Raw genomic sequence first — 22,627 nt, 5'->3', positions numbered from 1 at the left:
CCCCCCCCCCCTAGCAGCTGCCTTTTTTCCCAGCCTTCGTGTTTAGTCCCACAGCCTTCTATTCTGTCTCTGCTAACCCTTTCATGGTGGAGGATCATGCTGTCCTATCACCAATAATATTTCTCACTGTTCTTGTGTGCTGAACAAGCTCTACGAGACATTAATCTGTCAACCTGGGTTCTGGTTTGTGGTGGCTAGCTTGCAATTTTTTGTGTTGAATCTTGTCAGGGAAAAAGTTAATTGATTTATTTTGCATAACGAATCCTGAATGTCCACTTGTATCTGTTTCCCTGATCACCAAATGAATTCTATAAACTTTAACTCTCATCTGTCATATTTTTGTATACATTTTGACCTCTCCTATTTGCTACATTCCCTGTGTTGCAGGATTAGATTTGGATGATCCTGCTGACAGAGAAAACGATGACTATTGTAAGGAGATGATCAGCTGCTGGACTCCTGTATTTTCAGACATCACTCTCTCACCCTCAGAGTCACACCAACAGACACATCCAAAGAACCAGGAAATTAAATCAGATTTGAACAAGAATAGAACAAAAAGCAGGGTAAAGAACAGTTCGAGGCATACGTTTCTGGAAAATGGTTTGTCAGATGAGGCAGATGACACCGAGAAGACCATGAGTGGAATGGTGCTGAGTGCATTTAGTGAGAAAAACTGGAGTGGCCATCAATCTGAAGGAACTGAGAACGGAGAAAGTGACCGTATTGTTGCAGAGCAGGATTCTACACTCATTCAACTTAGCCCAACTTCTGAAAATTCATGGATGTGTCCATTAACCCTAGATAAGCTTACTCCATCTCCGAGCGACACAGAAACAAGGGAAGAATACTCCAGTCTGCAGCCCGTTGGAGCCAAGTCTCCGGTTAGATCCAAGAATTGTTCAGGCGTGATTCTCAAACTGAGGAGGATGTTTAGCAAAGGTCTAAACAGAAAAAAGGCCTGCTACCAAGCGATCTCCGACTCCGGGACAGCTGCTGATCCTTCCCTTTCACAGACGGATGATGGGGAGAGAGAAGTGAGCAGCGTGAGGGACCTTCACAGGAGGACGCCCAAAGTAACCCACAGGTGGCAGAGAACAGAAAGCCTCTCTCACGCCTTAAGACCGCTTAGCAGCTCTTCTAAAAGAAAACACAGATCACTCTTAAAGATCAAATACTGCCCCTACTTGTCTGCCTGCCACAGCGCCGAACACAGGAGACGATGGGTCCTGCGTTCAGCTGTCCAGAGGGCTAGGAGGGCCATGAGGTTCTACTACCCAGACCTGGTGGGAAAGAGGATTCGTCATCTGTATGAAGAAGATGACAAATCAGAAGTGTGGTACAGAGGGGAAGTTATATGTATCCATGAGGCCCACAGTAACCCTCTAAAGACTATATTTGAGGTCACGTATGACAGTGAGCCAGATTGGAAGTACTACCTAGAGCTACTGATAGACTATAAAAAAGGCTGGCTCAAAATTGAAGACTAGTTTCTCCACACACATCTAGGTGCCAGTTGTGCTTTTGGTCATGTCACTGAGTGTGATCAGCTTTAAATCTTTTAATGGTTCTTTTTGATGGCCAGCAACAAGTGGATGATCTCTAAATATCTTTTGTCATACTCAGGAATGAAGTTGGACTGGATTTTTTTTTTTTTTTTTGTCATGAGGTCCGCTAAACATTCTGTCACTTGAGACCTACAGGGTGCGTTCTTTGTGGACTGACTTTAGCCACTGTGCAACATCCCTGACATGTTTATTTTAAGCGCTTATCACGTTTGACACATCAATGGCTTTTCTGGTTTATAGGTCCCGTGACATGGTGCTCTTTGGATGCTTTTATATAAACCTTAGTGGTCCCCTAATACCATATCTGAAGTCTCTTTCCCAAAATTCAGCTTTGGTGCAGATTTACAGCCACTGGAGCCAGTCCCACAATGAGCTTTAACTTAGTATGTGCCATTTCTGAGTCTGTAGTTGTAGGGGGGGGGGGGGGGGCATGGTGGAGGCTGGGGGTGTGGCCTTGACAAACTGATCAACCTGACCATGATGTCTCTCTCTCTGGATGGCCAAGCAGAGAAAAGGGACGTAACCTTGCCCCTTATGACCTCACAAGGAGCAAGATTCCAGATCGGCCCATCTTTGATTTTCTCAAAGGCAGAGCAGGAGACCCCGGGCTTGGTTTCCATCTATCGCCATTTTTAGCCACTGGGGGACCATGGGCAAACTGGGGGAACGCATGTTAATGTTGAAAAACCTCAAAGTGAATTTTTCATGTTGTGGGACCTTTCAAACACAAAAAGGATTATGGTTATTTGACAGAAGTGCTACAACCTTGCAAAATGGGTTAAAAAAAATTAATCCATGTGTCCATTTAGGGTTTTAAATTTCAGTTGTAAGCAACTTCAAAGTCTAGTATTTTTCATCCACTTTTCTGGTTTAAATTTTTTTTAATTCTGAGTGAAGTTAGTGAAGAAAGGTTTATTATTTTTGCCAGTAAGAAAAAGAAGCAAAACCAGCAAATGACATGCCGACATACTATATAAAAGGGTTTACTGTCAAACAATTCCAGCCACATGTATATAGGTTTACAGTAATAGTGCCAGTTGGGTAAATCATTACAGCAGTGATTTTGACCCTGATGATTGTGTTTTGTTGTGTGTAACCGGAGCTGGACAGGCATTAATGTAGTTCTGTACTAAGCTGCTCATGAAGTCTTTAGTGACGACGGGTTGAGAAGCCCCTCTGCCATAGCTTTTGAATCACTGTAAACCTTAAGACTTATTTTATTTTGTATATTTTCCCTTTTGGATTGAATTTTTTTAAACAGTCTCACTGTCTTAAATGTTTGGAATCAAATGTTTTTTGTCATGCTATTAAAATGTTTTTCTCAAACAATACATTTTTGACTTTGGGACACCTTTTCAACCCACCATGTGTAGAAGACAAACAATTTAACTAAAGTCTTGTGCGGCTGCTGCAGTCAAACTATTCTAACCTTAGTAGTTCCATTTTTGTAAACCTTGCCTTTGGGATTAAACCTAAAATATGAAACTTCAAATTAGAATGGCCATGTCTTTGTCACCATCCTGTGGCAGAATGTTGAGTTGCAAATTCTCTTTTGCCAAAGTTGCGGTTTGTGGAAAATGTATCTTCAGTGATGGGTTTAGCTGGTAAAAGTCTTCTTGGGGACATGCTTTGAAATCTCAATATTGACTGTGGAAAAATGCTTTTTTTAATGAAAATGGCTGCTGCGACAACAAAAACAGTGTCCATTATCAAACAACCACCCATGCCAGAACGATGTTTGCAACATTTTGCACTTTAATATTTTCTCCAAAACAGACAACTAATTTTTCCCACATTTTTACACTAATAGGAAATAAAACATCTTTGATAGCATAAAGAAAAGATATGTAGAAAAGTATTAAAAGTTTTTTGGATGTCTCAATTTAATATAGCTTCAGTTACTTCAAACGTTATGTCGAAATGTTCATGAACTACTAGCAGACACAATGAGAAGAGTGAGCCCTGGAGAGATTAGCCTAATGAGCACAGCTATAACTGGTGTGTTACTGCAAGACAGCTACAAGAGAATAGCCCATCTTTTGTTACTATCCATTCAACTTGTGTCATCATTGGTTTGTGACTTAAGAGACAAAATTATTTAAAAGTGACATACAAACAACCACCTGATCTTTATCACACAATCTGCAAGTAAAAGTGGTGCAAAACAAGCTAACATTTTTGCTTAAAATCAAAATAATAAAAAAAAAAGGTTACCAAATGAATTCCAAGAAATTTTTGAACACACAGCTCTGCCAAGGTCTGTCAGACACTACATCACACAATACATAGCGCAGAAATGCATCATGGATTTTTGGGTAATTGATGATTGTGATCAAACCTACTCTAATGACTCACACAGTACTCCCGAAAATGAGATTTCTCATGACATTTATTCAAAAAAACAATACAGTTTATAATTTGCTAGGATAAAATAATAAGTTTGAACACATAAGAAGCATTTGGGGGGGAACTCCCCAAATATCTGAAACTGGGTTAAAGGATGTGTTTTAATGAAAGCTGATACTTTGGTGTCATCTTCTGACTTGCATCAGCGCCTGTATATTCATGTCCCCTCCAGTCAATCTTGTTAAGACTGTCATATTGCAGAGACATGAACGAGCATTTACAAGCAGAGAGCTTGACAACCAGAGCAACCACCACATAACAATGCAAAACCTGGAGGGGCACTGACATTTCAATGTCAAATCCTCAACCCATGTGCGAAAAATACAGTCTTAAATGCAAAAGCATAACGGCATTATAAAACAGTCCTACCACCTTTTGCCCTAGATTTCTCACCTGCCTAAAGGATCATGCAAGTCCATCTCTGTAGCTTGGTTTAAAGCTATGTCCAGTCTCACTGCAAGGCAAAAGATCTCTTCAAGGAGGTACGACCACTATCAGGCCCATACCAACAAAGTATTCCCTGCAAGAGTGATGCAAATGCCTGACCCTGTTTGACAGGGATCCAGTCCAATTAGCGGCACGACAAAGCTGTGCTGTCAGTACATTCTATTACCCTCATTCAATTCCCAAGGCGCAGGCTGAGCATCAAGAGGGCTACCTCAAGCCACGTCGGGAACGAGAGAAAAAAAAGAAGAGTGAATGTCACTCAGTTTGGCTCTTGCAAATAATTAGTAATGTTCTTAAATGTTAAACACCTCTAAAAACAACTAAGAGGGTACGGAAAAAGATTAGAATAGAGGGACACAGGGCCGATGCGTTCTACCTTACTTTTGAACTGTTAAACCTTTTCTGCTCTTGGTTTCTAACTCAGCCTTGCACTTTAGTCCTTTATCTGACAAAGAGAAATTCTTTCTATCAGTCCCCGTTTAGAGTTACTGATGATTTGTGCACTTCCCCAAAGAGACTGAGGATGACAGGAGGAACGTCTTATTGCCAAAGACATCCAAGCTCCCACACACACACTACGGAGGAAGTAGACAGACCCAACGTACATGGCAAAGAATACCTTTCTCAATATTGGTAAAGAATAAATATTTCAAAATTATGCAAACACGTGCCACTCTCTTCCATGCATATGGACTATTTACAAATTGAAAAATCCAACTTGCTATTTTGATGTTTTTTTTCTTATTATTTTCCCCCCTGAAATGTCTTTGCCCCTTCACAATCAACCTATCAACATTCAGCCACTCAGACAAGGATCTCACCACATATTGCAGACATGGCCAGGACAATTAAAGCTGTGTTGAAAACATTTTCACACTAATGGGAAAACAAAAGTCAAAATCAAAACAGAAAAGATTCACAAGCAAAAAAAACAAAAGGAAAATAAGATAGTTCAGGGGAGGTGTTACAATACAAGCCAAAAGGATGTATTTGTTTAAGGTGGACATTCTGCTTTCTCAAGACTCCACTCTGTTGCTAACAATACTGTAGTACACTTTTCTTTTTATTACTCTACCTTTTATTTAAATATAATTTACTTTGAAGATTTTGTTAAACAAATCCAGGAAAAAGGATAAAAAAGTGGTTGGTTTGCCAAAGGAGAGGCGTTAGAAGGCCCGTGCTGCCCTGTTAAATTGCATCAGTGCTCTAGTTTGTCAAGATACTCAAGAGTCCGTTGCATTGGGACGTGTCCTCAATCCTCAATGTACTCCCACAGGTCCTTCTCATAGCCTTCATGCACGTGCTGTAACAGCACTCTTCGCCTGCTCTCACAGTATCTGTAGAGTGACAAATCATTTGATAACATCCATAAACACACAAGCGTTTACAGTAACAGTGGCACGCAGCGATTATGATTCTTCCTTTACTGACCTGTACTTATCTTGTACTTTCTGCTTGATGTCCTGCAAGGAATCCTGGGAGATATCCCGCTCAAGGTAGCCAGACAGAACCTCAGTGGCATTTTCCAGGTCTGCCTGGTTGTTCTGATGAACAAAGAAAATGGATAAACAATATTATTTTGACAGAAATGTCAGTTATTGATAATGTCCCCTACAACTTAAAGCATCCTGCATAAGGCCCAGCTCAGACTACAAGAAGTTTATGCTGATGTCTTCCTTTTTTTTTTTAACAATACTTTTTTTATAATGTATTTTTTATAAGTCCCACAAGGGGAATTTACAATTTACACACACTGTTGTCATTACACACAGGCCTGAATCTCACACACACACACACACACACACACACACACACACACACACACACACACACACACACACACACACACACACACACACACACACACACACACACACACACACACACACACACACACACACACACACACACACACACACACACACACACACACACACACACACACACACACACACACGAGAGCTGTCAGAGTGAGGGGGCTGCCCATGGAAAGGCGCCCCGAGCAGTTGGGGGTTTGGTACCTTGCTCAAGAGCACCTTGACACTGCCCAGGAGGTGAACTGGCACATCTCCAGCTACCAGTCCAGTTGAAATGCAACCAATGAGATAACAACGGTCGTTACCTAGCAACCGGAAATAGCTTCCTTGCCACTGTGGATGACAAATCCTGCGCTGTGCTTTGCTCCGCGCCCTGCCTAGCAGTGTGCAGAGAGCAAATTGCTTTTCATGTGTAGGTGACTTTACAATCGAGTGACTAATTTGGTTTTGGGCCTTTGTCGGGGACCAGTTGCAGAGAAGAGAACGAAGAATTGATATGTGTCCAGAATTCTGGGGGATTTCTTTTTGTCTACTAGCAAGGTATTCTAATCAGTTATGAACGAATGAATGAAGGCTAAAACTTATAGGGACAAATTTAAAACAGTGGTTCCAACACCAACAGTTACGAACCACAATTCCATTAGAATAATGAATTCCTCATTTAAAGGCAGTGATTACTGTTAATATTAACATTTTACACTCAAAATGGTTTTGCAAATGGTATCTGTAAATATAATATCAATATTAAAATAGATCAAGTTATTTATGTCATGCACCATCTGCTCACAGTTATTCCAACAATTTTCCTTTTATCATACCTCAAAAATAATGGACTGGTTGTTCTTCTTGAGGTAGAAGGCAAAGACGTAAGTGAACATGAGTGTGGAGCGGCACTGACACAGCACATCCACAGCCTTCTTCAAAAACTGCACCTCAATCCAGGACATATTGTGCTGCTGCATCTCCTCCATCTTCTGCTTGACCTGAGCATAGAGCTTGTGCTCAAAACGCAAGCTCTGCATGTGGTTCATGTAGCGGTTGCAGTAGAACAGGTACCTCTGCAAGGCTGCCCTGGAGCGCTGCACACAAAATAGAACTGGCTTTAACTCCAGCATGCTCAACTTGATAATTAGCATTGCAACAGATAATGGATGTCTAAATTGTTTTCTGCAGGCATCTCTGGTTAGACGCTAGTCTGGCTATCACCAGACCAAGCCAAGTTCAATAGATTTGAGATTGAGCTTTGGTCTGGGGAGTCTGCTCTGTACAAGAGGTGACCAACAGACTCTGTACGCAATTGGATAGTCCTTCAACCAATCAGCTTAGGAATCCGGGTGATGTAGAAGAGACAGATGCATCAACGGGTTTGCTGCGACTCGGTGGCCGCTTTGTTGAATGTAAACAAGTAGTTGCTTGGTCGCTTCTCTATTGTCATTGTGTTAAACCCACCAATAGCGTGGCAGGTAGATAAGCCAGTGTGGGATTGGTTCCCACAAAATTGTGAACTGAAGCAGGAGAATTAAACGTGCAGGTTTCCAGACCGAGCTGCAGGGCGAAATAAAATCGCCTGCAGGGTGGGAGGGGTTTACCCAGTCTGGTTAGACGCCATTCTTCAGGATGCTGCCTCATTGTGATTAGAAATGCCAGTTACACCTGTGACAAATATGGCTGAATATGGCACAATAAAAAAAAACATCTTACAGTAGCCCGGAAAGGCAAGGTGAAAAAAAGGTTTTTTGGACAGTTTAAGTCCGACGCACGACTTACACTTAGGTTTTGGCCATGGAAAGTACCTCCTACATAGAGATACTATCTTGTACTTACCAGTTAAACTTTTACTTCTTAATTAGGCTGTGTTAAGGGCAAGAAAGTGGTGCTAAAGTGCTTAGTGCATTATACAAAGGGAATTGAAAGTTCGGCTAAATGCAGCATAAACAAATGGGTTTCCCTTCTTAGTTAACAACAAATGTCTCGCCCTAAAAAAGCCTAATTAAAAAGTAAAAGTTTAACTCATAAATACGAGATATGGCCAAAACCTACGTTTAAGTTAGGGTTGGGTACTGAACCCTGTACTTTTACTGGTACCAACCAAATCACGTCGGTACTACAGAATATTGGTTCATGTAAAATCAAAAGGTGCCTCATTTCGGTACCTGAGAGTAGGCGCAAGCTTATCTGTCCTTTCTGCATACTGACAGAGAGCAGAGGTCGCACGCACGCACATTGGCGCGGACAGCGCAAACTACGTTGGCTGTGCAGTTTTGTTGAAATCCTTGTAAGTCACGGCAATGCCGATAAAGTGGTTTCAAGTGTGGTTACAGTTTTTCAAAACTTCACACAGACACCTTTAACTATGATATGATATTGATGGTGAGCCGATAGCAGCGGTGCTTCTATGAAGTGTTTCTATGCCCCGGGGACTGACTGACAGGCTGAAGTAGTAAGGCAAGGCAACTTTATTTCTACACCACCTTCCAGCATCAAGGCAATTCAAAGTGCTTTACATTAGTGCGTTGCAAACATTAAAGAGCAATTAAAATCAATCATGATGAAAATAAAACAGGCTAAAATATAATATACAAATACAAGAATAAAAGTTACAGTGAGTAAGAAATAAATAATGATTCAATTTAATTGGTTGTGGGCCGGGTTTGGGAGAAGAGAAGGAGGGTTTATTTTTGTTTAATTTCTGTCAGTGTAACATATTCAAAATAAATAATGTTCTAAGTAAACAGCTTTGGAATTATTTTTACAACTGAAATAATTTTTTTGTAATTACAGAGGGAAAGTACCGAAAAAGTACTGTTGTGTACTGGGAACTGGATTTCAGGTACCGGTGTCAGGACTAGTATTGGTTCAGATGCAAAAAGTACCCAACCGTAGTTCAAGTCGTACATGGGACTTAAACTGGCCAACGGGATGCCTGTAAAAACAATTTTTTTTTACCCTGCCTTTTAGGGCATCTGTAGTGTCTTTACCAAAAAGACAACAAATAATTGATAATAACTATGCCATTATGTCCATATGAGTGCAATTAATTACCTCCTGAGCATCTCTGGCTGCCTTCGCATCATCTTCATTGTAGCGATTGCAGTTGTACCTGAATAGTGCCGGATCAGAACCATCAACAAATTTCCAGAGTTCCATAACACACATCACTTTTTGACTAGGGGTGGCACGGTTAATGAAAATGCATCCGAAGCGGAGCCTTTTTGGTAAGGCTACTAGGAAAACTCAGCCCAAAGTAATATTATTCTTCCCAAAAAAAGTTTCCTTTTTATTTTTAAAGAACTATTTGTGGCATGTTTTGTGAACCGTGCCACCTTAATTTTTGATATCTTATTCGAATTGATATGTGGACTTTCACATTAAAAAAAAAATGTCACTTTTTAACTGAAATGAAACGACACTACTCCAGACCTATTTGAGGTATATTTTAACATGGCATTAGAAGTACCGCCTTTGTCATTTACCATGAAAACCATTAGCTCTTACCAGGCTGAGCCATGGGGTTCCCATGGACCCAGGCAGACCCAACAGAACTCAGCTTTGCAGTTCTGGTTTCGACAAACCATGTGATTGCAGCCACCATCTTTCTCAATGGTCACATGGCATTTTGGACACTCCTGTCATGAGAAGAGAATTATTTTGTAAGTATCTGCTCAAAGAGTCAAGTGTTTTACAAAAGTCAAATGTTAAGAGGAATTCAAGCAAATAAACAGTAAAAACTAGTTGAAAGTCTGTAGATGTTTCACCTAAAGAAGGTTGTTTGGGTAGGTCTTTCATAAGTCTAGAGTTGTGCCAGAAACAATAAAAGGCCTGAAGGGTTGGGACCGGGAACATGTCTTTCAAACAAATGAGCCGTTTTGATTGGGTTGACATGTCCTTGAGTTTTAAGGTGTGCACGAGAGGTGGGACAAGAGTTTTTGCCGAGGTAAAAAGTGTCTTGCAATTTCAATAGACAAGTGCAGAGCCTTTAAATTAGCAAAGAAAATCCCCTGCCCGTTCTCCAAAGTAGAATACAAAATCTTTATTTTTCATATTAAACAAGCCTGTAACAAGGGCTACATAATTGTCAATTTCTTTACATAATCACAGTTTCTTGGTTTAACTGCAAATAATTGCTAACATTAGCTAAGGTCCTAAAGGGTATGCCTTTTCAGCATCATTGTTGATTTTGTTAAGATATGCCAAATTGGAAGAAGACATCTTTTTATGATAATAAAGAGACGTTGTTTCCTTCATAGGCTGTGTACCTGTGTTATTACATTATCTGAGTCACATAACAGTGATATAACCAATGATGTGGGCTGGAATTCATTCTAAAATTAAATTTGTTAAAAAAGTGAAATGCTTTTAAATTCGACAATAAAACAATTATATTGTTAATCACAATTATTTCTGAGACAATTAATTGTGAAGTAAAATTTGTAATTTTCACAGCTCTATATTAAACAAATGTTCTCTGTTCGTCCTACAATGGTCATAAAATTGATACTAGCGTAACCTACTTCCAAGTTTAATGCTGCAATTTAAAAAATGTAGAGGAGAAAAGAACATCTGTCTTCACATATATCATCTGTTGAGTGTTTGATGGTAATTCAATTGTGCTTCAGAAATTAATTAATGTGAAACACTAGTAAAATAAGCTTATTTCTCTCTGTCTATTGATCAACTGGTCTCAATGGTCTCATCGACTGCCAGAAAACGCTTCGTTATGTTGTAACCTTTGTTCTTTGAGTGAATAGACCATCTCTACACCGTACATAAGGAAAACGTAACAGTGTAATTGTGTGTGGCAAAACCTTTCCGTGAGTGTTTTTCATTTTGTGACTTTCAATTAAAAAAAATACAATAAAAAAAAGAGTATTTTTCCAGTCTTATTTCTTTATTGAAGTTTTCTGTAAAATAGTGTTCAAATCTTGTCACGTCTCGATCTCGAGAAGCCAACCTCGTGTCTCGTCGTGTGAGCTGGTTGTCTTGTCCCACTCTTAGTGTGCACTTATCAAATATTGTCAGCACACAAATATGTGATTAACTTTAAGCAGACCTTCCCAAATGACTTTACAGTCTCTGTTTTCAACATCTTATTGTTGAGTATGACCAATATTTCCACAATTTAAATTTCTTTGTGATCATCACAGTAATTACCGACCAGCATGAACCAGACAAGAGGGTAAAACTAACCGACTTTAATGCCATACCTTTGTATTTGCTGCGATCCAGTTGGAAGTTTCACTATCATCGTCACATTTCTTAATCCATTTTCTCAACCACTACAAAAGAATTTAAAGAGTGAGAAATCACAACACAATGAATGCTACTCTTAATAGGAATTCACTCAAGATGCTGGAGAAACCGCTTCAAATTTCCGTAAGGTGTACATTTTCCTGATTGGCTTACCTTACACTTGACGGGATCATGCCAATTCTCTCCACAGTTGAAGCTGAACCAACAAAAGGCACATAAGTCAAATTCACAAAATGTTAATAATTGCTATTAACTTACAAAGTCAACATTAAAGTACTGTAGCTGCCACAATAGTCTAATATACAGCAACAAACTAACTCACCAGAACTGACGGCCACACTTGCACCTCACTGGCTTGGCATCTGGGTACTGGACCTTAACAACATGATGGCAGTCCGGTGCAGGGCACCACTTTAACAGTCGATTGCACTTAAAGAAGTAATGAGAGGTGGAAGATCAACTCAGAGTTTCATGGGCACATAAGTGTAATGTCCTTGCTTTTAAAAATAATGCATACAGAATAACCTAACAGCTCAACATCATAAATCAAGGCTTTATATTTAATTTCAAAATACTGTTAAGGGGAAAAAAATCTCAAAGCTTACCTCTACAAAACTATTCGTAATTAAATGCTGGTACTTCAACTTCACTTTTGAATCTGTTATGAGGCGCCTATAGGAGAAGTCAAATCATTTATTAGCTTTCAGTACATAAAATGGATGACTTTGGTAAAAGCTTCCTTTCTTCATTATTCAGTGCATAAGTCCCAAGTAACAATGCACACGTTTTCAAGAGTAGATCAATGAAGTAAAATATAAATTGTCCCAACAGTGAGAATATTAATTTGTCTGCTGACATTAACTATTCACAAACATATTTCCTAATTACAAAACATGAAAAAGGGCAGTCTTTTAACTAAGAAGTCCAAAATGTGAAACTAAATATTAACCCTAAACTGGTCAGTGTAAACACTGTCAAGTCTCTTGCGTACTTGTCAGATCAGAATGTAGGTTAAGACAATTACTGCCAGCTTAAGAGCTGGTACAAGAGATTAGTATCCATGCTTTCAATATAGAGGTATATTTCAATGCACTACACGCTGAACATCAACATTTTAAAGTAGTTAAGTAGAGATGTAACTAGAGAGCCCTGCACCAAGAACTTTCTTTTAAAAGGCAAATGTCAGGTAAAAAAGTCCAATTCCAATTTACAGTTTCTATTTCTGTTAAATACACTGTAAAAATCTGTAAAAAAAATGAAATAAAAAATATCCGATTTTAGGAAATTACATGTACTTCCGTTTGACTAGTTTAGTAGTTATGTAGGGGTTCATGATTATTTGACTATTTGATTGTAACTGTTTGACCAAATACTGCAGTATGCAGGCTTTATTATATTTTCTGGCTTTTCAAGACTTTAAGATAGCAGTTGCTAAATTTGATTTAACATTTCAGATGTTACATTGCTCCTTCTCAAGCAGTTTGTTTGTGAACTTTGTTTGTTTGTCTCTATACATTGTTCATATCACAAAAAACTGGGACCGAATAAACAAGAGGAATCTTTTTTGTTTCCTACTGTTTACTTCACCAGAATGGGTTACTGGTGACCAGTAAACAACGATACATCAAAACAAGATACTCACATGACTGTGTTGTCATCAACCAAAATGTCACAACTATGAGCAGGACAAGAAATTGTCTGAGAAAACACAGAAGGCAAATCATCAGTCAAGCAATTATTAAAAGACTAACAGTGATCAGTGACTATTTTCCACCAGATGCGTATGGCTGAGGATCCGCTCCGGAACAGCGGCGGAGTAATTAGGTTTCCATTAAAAGGCAATGTGTGTACTTCCACAGACTGCGGAACGACTGCATCCCATCTGCGGCGATCAGCAGCCCCCCAGAGCAGATAAGCAGAGCTTTTATTTTTGCTGGAGGCCGGAGAGCTCTGCAGCAATTCCGCACATGGCAGACAGTGCGGGACAGGAAGTCGAGCACAGAAAAAAAATAAAACATCAGGTAAATGTTCATAATACCATTGACATTGCTTATGGTGGATCATATTTCCCTGCACTAGACCTTTAAAACACAGCACAGACTTGTTTCCTCTCTATTCCTCTGGATGGAAACAAACTGTTGTTGTTTTTGTGGTTCTATTCTACATGAATTTGCACAATCTCGTGGGTGCTTGTGATTTCAGCTGTCAGTCATGGCCGCAGCCGTTCCACAACATATCCGGACCTGGTGGGTATTGACGAACGGCGGAACAAGGGGACGGCGGTGCACAGAGCCGTCACACAGCGGAGCCAATCCGCAGCCGTTACGCATCCGGTAGGAATCGGGGGTCATACCCTAAGAAAGAATCTTAGCGGGTACCTGTCCCATTCCTTCTTCTATGATTTTGGTGGTCAGGTAATCTCCCCAGCACTGCATGCAGAATTTGTGTCCACACTCCAAGCCTGTAAAATACTGTAAGAGAGAAACATCTCGTAAATAAGACACAAGACATAACATGATTAGCATATGTACTTCTGGCAACCAGGCAAGTCTTAGCCTTTAGAGTGAGGCCATGGAAAGAATTCCATAGTTTGAGAAACTGAGTAAAATAACCGATTAATTAATTTTGTTTGCAACAAACTCCAACATATATATTCTAGATTAAACAGTTTAGATTATGCATCTTTAATTCAGTTTTTTTGAGAGAACAACAATTTAATATCATATCTGAAACACATCATGGACAATATACTCCTACATGGAAAATTTATTTATATCAATTCATGAAGATTTGTATTCCCCTGACATGTAAATTCTTTGTGTTGATAAATGTAAACCACATCCACAAAAACAATTACATTCAATGTGTGTTAAATCAATAAAACAGTCCAACAGACATATCTGCAGTCAACAGTGTAATGTCATTGTGCTTTGTGTTGGAAGCGATAATTGTTAAACTGTTATTTGTTAATATGAATATGTATTTTTTACAGCTCTATCATTAGCCGTTCCAAAATACATCAGCAACACATATGCTCAGAACCATCCTTAATTGGTTTGTCATTAAGGACAGTGTTTTAAAGAAGTGTGTTAAAAAACAAAAGAGCAAACATACTATAGATTAAATCAAACCTTTTATACGGTTGGAGTGGCAAATATTGTACTGATTGGACCAACTGTAATATGTTCAATGACCGGACAAACAGAAAACTGTTTAGTACTAACTTGGACTTGAACTTAGTGGAACTGAGCTACATTCACAAGTTTACATCTGTGGTTGCAGAAGGTATGAGAAAATATTAATCATATTACTTTATAACACATAATGTGATCACATTTTGGGATGTCAAGTTAGCCATCCTCCTATTATTTGCTAATGTGTTAGCCAAGGCAGTTAACAGGGTCTGAAAAAACAATTAGGAAAATGATTAAAACGTCAGTCTGTGACAAGGTCTCAATTAGGGATAATTTTGTATTAAACAAGTTAAAATGTCTCCTAAATCTCCAATGCAGTATAAGGCAAAGTAACTGCTTTGTCCAACAACTTCACCAAAAAAAATCCCTATTGTAACACCACAACTTAAACCTGAACACACATTCAGCTTTTGCATCACAATCCTGGCGCCATTGTGGGACTCACAGTGTTGGGGAAGTTCAGGTAGCAAATCTGACATGGCATGTCCTGTGCCGACGATCTAGTGTTGATTGGAGGACGGATCCGAGGCTTCTTACTGGGGTTAATGACATGACACTCGGAGAAAAGCTTGTCCAGGTTACCATCAAAATACCTGTAAAATTAAGAAAAAAGAAAGAAAGCGGTGTTTAAGAAAGTATTAAGATATGAGCTCTGCCAGGAACTTCTAAGCTAACCTACTTTTTGGCTGGCACGTTAAAGGGTACAAAGAATGTACTTCAGAGATTCTTACCTTTCCATAAGCTTTTCTTTATCCCAGTTGAAGTGACTGAGGAGGATGCGTGTTATTGTTGCAGGATTCTAGAGAAATGAGAAATGCTTGATCAGAAATATGCCTGAAGTTTACATTTAACAATTTAGGGGGGTGGTGGGGGGTTCTCTATTGCTTAATGATCCAAGTTTTCGGAAAATGGATTAAGCTTAGTATTTAAAAAAAAAGAATTGTAAAAAACATTTCCATTAAACATCCACATATGTGTGTTTGTGGACAAGAACATCTGAAACACTTTTCATTACGATCCAATAAAATACCACCTCAAACTACAGCCATAGAAGTAATCACTAAGTCAAATTACCTCCTCTCTGACAGCAAAGGCAGTATTCACTTAAGGGCTTTTTGACTGGATTGTATGATATTGAAGAGGAGTTTTACATTTTTATGCTCACAGTAGTTACTTAAAGCAACTGCGGCCGGCAATTCATTCCAAATGAAATAGAAGTTTTAGTTTTTTGCTGTGTCTGTAGACTTTTCACAGGCAAAATGGCAGTTTATGATGCAGTAAACCAGGAGGCTTTTTCACAAAAGTAGAATGAAGTAATCCAGGATAACTGAAAAAGCGCAGCTTGACTTAGTGTGATACGCTCATTGCGGCTCAATTAGTTGCACGTTTGCCGAGCCAGGATGAAAAGGTGAAGCTATGTCAAGCCAGGTGTAGATAGCTGGGATGAGTAAACGATCACTGCTTTCTTAAATTGACAATGGTCTCAATCACAGATTTACTGATGCAGAAAGGGAGAAGACGCATTGTTCATCTCTTTACAGAGTGAGCAGCAGCTTCTGGTGGAAGTATGATAAGGTGAAACATTATTTGTAAAAAAGAAACATGGCCGCTGTAAAGAAACAGCGAGAGAAAGCATGGCAGACGATTGCGAACCGCCTGAATGCATAAGCAGCCTAAAAATATACATTTGCTGAATGCTCTGAAACCGTCATAATCATACCATTCAAGGATTAGGCTACTAATCATTTGCACAAATTAACCGTTGTACTCTTTGGCTTTAAAAGAATGCATATTACCTAGGAAATTTACCATGAAGATCAATCTTTTACAGTGGTAGAATATGATGCATAAATCTCTTTCACTCTATTTCTCCCTCTTTCTCTCATGGGCAAAAATATAAAATGTCATTTTAACTTCCACTGCTCGCTTTTAATGCAAAGTGTACAAAGTGTGTTTGTTTTTGTAAATGACAAGTGCCTCCTTGAATGGTCAAGAGCAGTAGTTTGAATATTTTTAGACTTTCATTCAGTCGGTCCGCTATTATCTGCCACGCTTTTTCTCACTTTTTTTTTTTTGAACTTCTTTACATTTTTTATGCTTTGCTCCCTTAACTTCACTCTCCCTACTGTACAATGATAAAGTCGTATTGCACCAAATCATATTAGTTTATGTGGTATACAGATAGACTGGGGTAAGTTACAACTTAGCTGTTCACTAGTCTACATAAACGACATTACATTTTTAGGAAATGTTCAGGTGCCGCCAGAAATTGCACCAGATGCCCCTGCTTTTTAGGCCTGATGTCAATGTTGATGCTAAAACTTTTTTGCTGCTACACAGAAAAATAAACTTTCACCATTCTCCTTTTAAATGACCGTTACCGGCGACCTTTCCCCTTTAAGACACGTAGTCATGTGGGCTGCGTGTGTATATGACGTAACGGGAGTCCGACGGGTTTATTGTTATGGAAAGTAAGGTTCTCCGTGTGTAGAAAAGTACTGCGGCAGCTGCTGCTGACACAGGGACGCACATACTTTTCCATGGGTAGTGAAGCTACAGTAGGCAGTGTTTTATGTTCTCCGCAAAGACTAAATAAATCACCTGATTAATGCAATATGATCACGTCGGCCAGCCATTTTCATCACAGTAAGCTGTTAACAGCTAGACTAAAGATAATATAGTTAGCCTATAGAAACAAGGCTTCTGTCCCAACTAACGTTATGGTTCGGAGCTGCGACGCTGGAAACGTAACACTAATCTACAACAGCACTCTGTTTCTGATATAACGTAATTTACACTGATTGAAGTGTAAAAGTCTGTAATAACCACCAATCTCAATCAATGTTGATAAATTTATTTAACAAACAAGTAGGCCCCGCTAGTTGACCACAACCTGAAATTTGGAGGAAGCAACATACATGCATGCACTAAAATTTACTTTACCCTGGATTGATACTATTATATGAATACTACGGTGGCATGTCAGTCAACAGGCGTATTTAACCATCTAACCATTTCTTGTCTCCAAAATCACAGACGGGTAGTCGCAGCGCTTACTCGCTTTGATGTTTGTAAAGCATTAAAGTTTATTTTATTTTCTATGTAGATGCAATCCTCTACAAAATCACCCCAGTAGTTAAGAATAATTTATTATTTCTAAATAGAGCTATTTATTTCATCTTGTAAACATTAGTCTTTTTTTCTATCGCAATACATATTGCATGAAAACAATTTGCAGTGTTCCCCCCCACTAAAAACCTTTTCTCGCTACTGAATTCACCACACTGACTTGGTACCAAATGTCACTATAGTTGCAGGCATTCAGGGGTCTTCCCAGAATACCTGTATGATTAACATGTCAACTTCAAAGAAGTGTAGTAAAAACATGTTTGTATATTGCATGGCAATAAGCACTTCACATCCCATTTTGAAAGAGTAATGATGGTGCTATAGGACAGTACTTTGTGTTGCAGTGCCATGGTTCAACTGTTTGGGCAAAGCACTAGGGATTGCGCTCAACAATTGCAAGATTAGATAAGGTAATTGTCTCAATGTACCTGTTCAAAACGGGGACAGAGAAATCAATTGTCGCTCCCATTCCATGAAAATACTCCCACCATATCCCGATCACCTGACTACCCCCCCCCCCAAAAAAAATCCTGTCCTGCAAAATACTGAGAGAAATCCCATCCCATCCCAAACCGCGAGCAAGCTGGCACCACCAGGCGGAAAAGAGAGAGAAAAAAATAGAGGTTGTCCATCGCTGTCTGGAGGATAACTAGACCATTGATATTGTGTGTGGGAAATTGTGAAAATAATATACATCCATTACTTGCAGCCCTAGGCGATTTCATTACATAATTCTTAACGAAGATCTTCTCACACTCAAAACACATATTCTCATCCCTATCACTTTACCAACATTGAAATTGACTCCCGTACCACAGGACTCCCACGGGTATACCCTCTAACCTGTTCATAATCACAATGCTTATTTCACTACATCCAGATGTAATTAAGGGTCAGATTCAGGATAATTTAACACAATACTATTACAATTACGGTGTTCAATGATGTGTTCAGTGATAATAGCGTAACCCCGTTTTTTCACTGGGAAAGTCTGGGCTGTGTCCTGGTTGCGTTCTGTCCTCTGACACACGCCATGCCACATCGGGCGCGTCTCTGAAACGGAGTCATTCCTGCTCTAATCACAAATAACACAGAACAATCACGTGTTTATAAAGCCAATATCTACTAGGCCTGGACAATTAAATTAAAATCAATATTGAAATTCTGAAGCTGTTAGTTGTATTTTTCACATGACACTAATTTTGATTATTTATTCCGGTTGATAGGCCTATTTTCTCCTTAAAAACATTCAATGCCGTGTGTAGTCACATGACTTTGCCCAGACCAGTCAGCCACATGCAAATTATAATGGAGGATAAGTCAAACACAGAGTCAGAGTCAACTGAGCAACAATGTGATTAATTATTATTAATTTATCAAGGTAGAAGTAACATTAATCTTGATTTTAGGTCATATTGTGCAGCCTTAGTATCTACCTTCCACTCCAACAGTAAACTCCATGCCTTTTCTTGCGTTGTCTTTATAAAAAAGATATGTGGTGTCTTTTGTTTTCCCCCTCCAAGATTAATCTATTGTAGTCTATGGTGTTATAGAGGAGATATACTATATTAGGGGGTGTCTTTTGGTAAATTGACAGGATGCTCTCGCTGTTCCACTTCCTGTCCGGCTGTCCGAACTGCCTGTGGCTCGTGTGAAAGTAGACCTGGCGCATATCTTTAGGGTAGTGGAGAGCCGCATCAGGAACGCTACTGAGACATGCCGTGGCGCAGCTGGTGGAAAATCAAGCTTTACTTGAATGGCTATGATTGCTTGCGGAGGTGAGGTGCATCCGGAACACAACGCAGACGCGTCAAGTGGAAATCAGGAGTAAGTGTATCATGAAGCCAGAGAATCTATTATAAGATATTATAGCATCTGTGTAATTAAAGAGGATGTTTCTCTAAAAATGGCTAAATCATTTCTCATAAAGCAGTTAACAATCATATACTAATTATTACAATTTCTATACTATAATGGAGTATTATTAAAGTATTATGTAGTGCTATATGTTTTGCAAACAAATATGATAAATGCATACAGCCACATGTACATATGCTATCACACAAATGTCAAACAGTGATAGACAGGTGAAAGCCTAAACAGCCACAAAGCGTAACAGTTCCTGAATAATCTGCCATAAAAGCTGAATACACTTTAATTAAACAAACCATGACATCTGTTAGCAATGTAACAGTAACGAATGAAAAGAGAAAGTTTAACAAAAATATACTCTACCTAGCTATAACTAGTTCAGTCCACTACAATGAATCTTTCCATCATGAAGGTCACAAAAGTTTTAAGAGAGAGGTGTTGATTCAATGTGATAGTAATTTTAGAGGCTGTGGTTTGTGGTGCTGTTGAACTGTATTACTGAAAGGTGCTCCTAATATTTGGTATACCCTCACTGATTTAACTTGGGTGGTAAATGTTAGAAATACCACTTCAGTATAACCATAGACAATCTTCATTAAGGTTTGGCCTGTTAAGTCTTTCTAAAGATTGCAGCGGAATCTTTGAGATTCAACAAAGTCCTTAGGGACGCAATATATCCACCAACAACTTGTAACTTTTAAAACCTGTCACTCTTGACATACTACTGTCACATACTCCACACTGAAAACCTTAAATAAAAAACAGATGCTGTTATATACATCAAAAAGTTAGCCGTTGGTGCTGCAAAAACATAAAAAAATAAAATAGGCAGATCTTAATATTTTTAGAAAAGACTTCTGAAATGCAGCTGTACTTTATCCATAGTAGTGATATTTTACCAATTTGAGTTTTTTTGGCTTGTTTATAGCGAAATAATAACACCCAGAATACTTTACTTTCTTGAATATAAAATGAAACAATGTTTCTCAAAAACGTAGCTAATAGTGAGAGATCCATTAGGCCATTTTCCATTTTATTCTGTAACGTTACTCAAGTTTACTAGCTAAGTAAAAGGAAATGGAGGCCCAAGATAACGGTAGCTATGCCAAATGGCTTTACTAAGTTTCTTTTATTATTCAATTTAAAACAGATAGTTTTGCCGTTACTAGATTATAAAGTTTGAGCAATCCATTCAAAACTTTTTTTTGAAGTCATGATAAAATAGCTTGTTGACGTAAATAACCTAGCTTGTAACTTGCTAAGTAACTCGATGACCAAGCCTTTCGTCCAACATTAAAATAAGGTCAACGGTTACATTATTTTATGAATTTTGCAACGTTCACTTTATATTGCTTGATTATCGTACTCCACCTGTCGTTTCCTATGAGTTGGCAGTTACCTAATTAGAACGTTATATGCTTTTTCAGTAAGGTGCTGGGTAAACGCTCACAGTTGGCTAGTTAGCAAGCTAACATTAGCTTAGCAAACGTTGCTGCCAACTTCTCAACACGGATTAGACTACTTCCTGGCACAAACTTCGTATGGAAATTGTTACTTAAATGTCCACATTTAACGTTGTCCACGTCTTCATTTAAAACGCTACTTACACAAAAGAGAGCTAACTACACTGAGAAATAACTAATTTTAGTATAGTGTAAATCTTATCACTGTTGTGAAACTGCCAAGTTCCAGCAAGTAAACTACTCCTTCCCAAGCTAACGGCTAAGCTAACGTCGAAGGCCTGTTTATGCTTCACCCAAGCCTGGACCCCGGTCTTTCCTGACACCGACATACCAAAATACCTACCTGGATGACCTCGTTGACCTCCCTTATACACTCCACCATATGCTGGAGGATCTGCTCGGCAGTCAAAACCTCGAAGCGATAGTCCTCCTCCTCCTCCTCACCGGGACCGTGGCCACCTCCACCAGTCTCGCTGCATTCATCTCGCTCGCCACCGGCCACCACGGGATCGACCAATTCCACCTCTCCGAGCTCCAGGGTGTCGTCCTCGGGCTCCTCTTCGGCGCTATCCTCGCTACATTCCTCCTCTTCGTCGTCGTATTCATAGTTATACCCCTCGTCTGAGTCCATTCCTAGGGTGGTTATCAACTTGTGACAAGCACACCCAAGTCTACAGTGTGTGAAATATTGATTGCGGAACAATACGAAAACCGAAATTATCCGAGCCTGTTTTTCAGCTGCAGCGAAAATAACAACAAAACGTCGCCGCTGCTAAGCCAACAAAGAGACCCAGCGTCACCAGCTGACGGCGGCCTTACGTCAGATGGACTGTACAGGAACATGTATAAAAAATAATAAAAAATGTATAAACACTTGAATATATCTCGCAACTATTTTATAATACGGCCAAATATTATTATACGCCAAATTTAAACACTTGCAGGTAAAGTTATCAGCAAAACACAGTTCCCTCGTAAAATGTAGCTAAGGTAGGCAAGGCCAACGGTTGGGTTCTGACCGACGGTCTTATACATCTTTGGTTCTGACGAATGACGATAATGCCTCTCCGGCGTTTTGACTTTGTAAAACTGTCATATTCTATTAGCCGGTGTATGTCAGCCAATTTCTTTTCTTTTTTTATATGTCAGCTTCATTTGTGTAGCCTCGCGGTAATTTTGTCTCCTATAGACTCTTATAATTTTGTTTCAATCGTCACATATCAACATCTATCTTGAGCGCGGCGCACATGGGCCACTCAGAGATTTGAATGACATCAATTGATATTAAAATACCACGTTCATTTACTCGTAAAAGTAGAAGTAACATTAGTAGAATTCCTGTTTAACTGCAATAATATGAGACTGTTATAAAAAATTAAATAAAACCACATGGTACCATATGGATTTACATAATTTACAAACTGTCCGAACCATTTAATTTACATTGCCTGGATAAAAAAAAAAAAAACTACAGTGTTACA

The 22,627-nt window shown here is 39.1% G+C and overlaps 2 protein-coding genes across 2 annotated transcripts in view; one reads left to right on the top strand and one right to left on the bottom strand.

The window, feature by feature from the left end:
• The window catches only part of c8h15orf39 (chromosome 8 C15orf39 homolog), a 9,932-nt gene extending 7,842 nt beyond the window's left edge, over positions 1-2,090 (top strand). The window contains exons 3-4 of the mRNA XM_034879822.1: positions 388-1,808; positions 2,008-2,090. Coding sequence (XP_034735713.1) covers positions 388-1,490 — 1,103 coding nt within the window. The 3' untranslated portion in view covers positions 1,491-1,808; positions 2,008-2,090. The remainder of the gene's footprint in view (positions 1-387; positions 1,809-2,007) is intronic.
• Positions 2,091-3,301: 1,211 nt separating this feature from the next.
• On the bottom strand, positions 3,302-21,978 carry arih1 (ariadne ubiquitin-conjugating enzyme E2 binding protein homolog 1 (Drosophila)). The gene is made up of 14 exons (XM_034879824.1): positions 21,490-21,978; positions 15,414-15,481; positions 15,128-15,275; positions 13,867-13,959; positions 13,131-13,186; positions 12,094-12,160; positions 11,811-11,917; positions 11,642-11,684; positions 11,443-11,514; positions 9,734-9,864; positions 9,281-9,338; positions 7,057-7,317; positions 5,853-5,965; positions 3,302-5,758 (listed from the first exon to the last, which is right to left on the bottom strand). Exons 1-14 carry the CDS (start codon positions 21,775-21,777, stop codon positions 5,674-5,676), a joined length of 1,590 nt encoding a protein of 529 aa, XP_034735715.1. The 5' UTR covers positions 21,778-21,978; the 3' UTR covers positions 3,302-5,673.
• Between the last annotated feature and the right edge of the window lie 649 nt (positions 21,979-22,627).

The sequence above is a fragment of the Etheostoma cragini genome, chromosome 8 (assembly GCF_013103735.1).
Source record: "Etheostoma cragini isolate CJK2018 chromosome 8, CSU_Ecrag_1.0, whole genome shotgun sequence".
Lineage (NCBI taxonomy): Eukaryota > Metazoa > Chordata > Actinopteri > Perciformes > Percidae > Etheostoma > Etheostoma cragini.
This window is presented reverse-complemented; position numbering and strand designations above follow the sequence as displayed.

What these genes read in the sequence shown, in the direction of transcription:
- arih1 (XM_034879824.1), bottom strand. Translation starts at nt 21,777, where the DNA reads ATGGACTCAGACGAGGGGTATAACTATGAATACGACGACGAAGAGGAG. An exon ending in AGGTCAACGAGGTCATCCAG is followed by an intron (nt 15,482 to 21,489) that starts GTAGGTATTTTG and finishes TCATTTCTCTAG; the next exon opens with AATCCTGCAACAATAACACG. An exon ending in AAAGTACAAGATAAGTACAG is followed by an intron (nt 5,759 to 5,852) that starts GTCAGTAAAGGA and finishes GTCACTCTACAG; the next exon opens with ATACTGTGAGAGCAGGCGAA.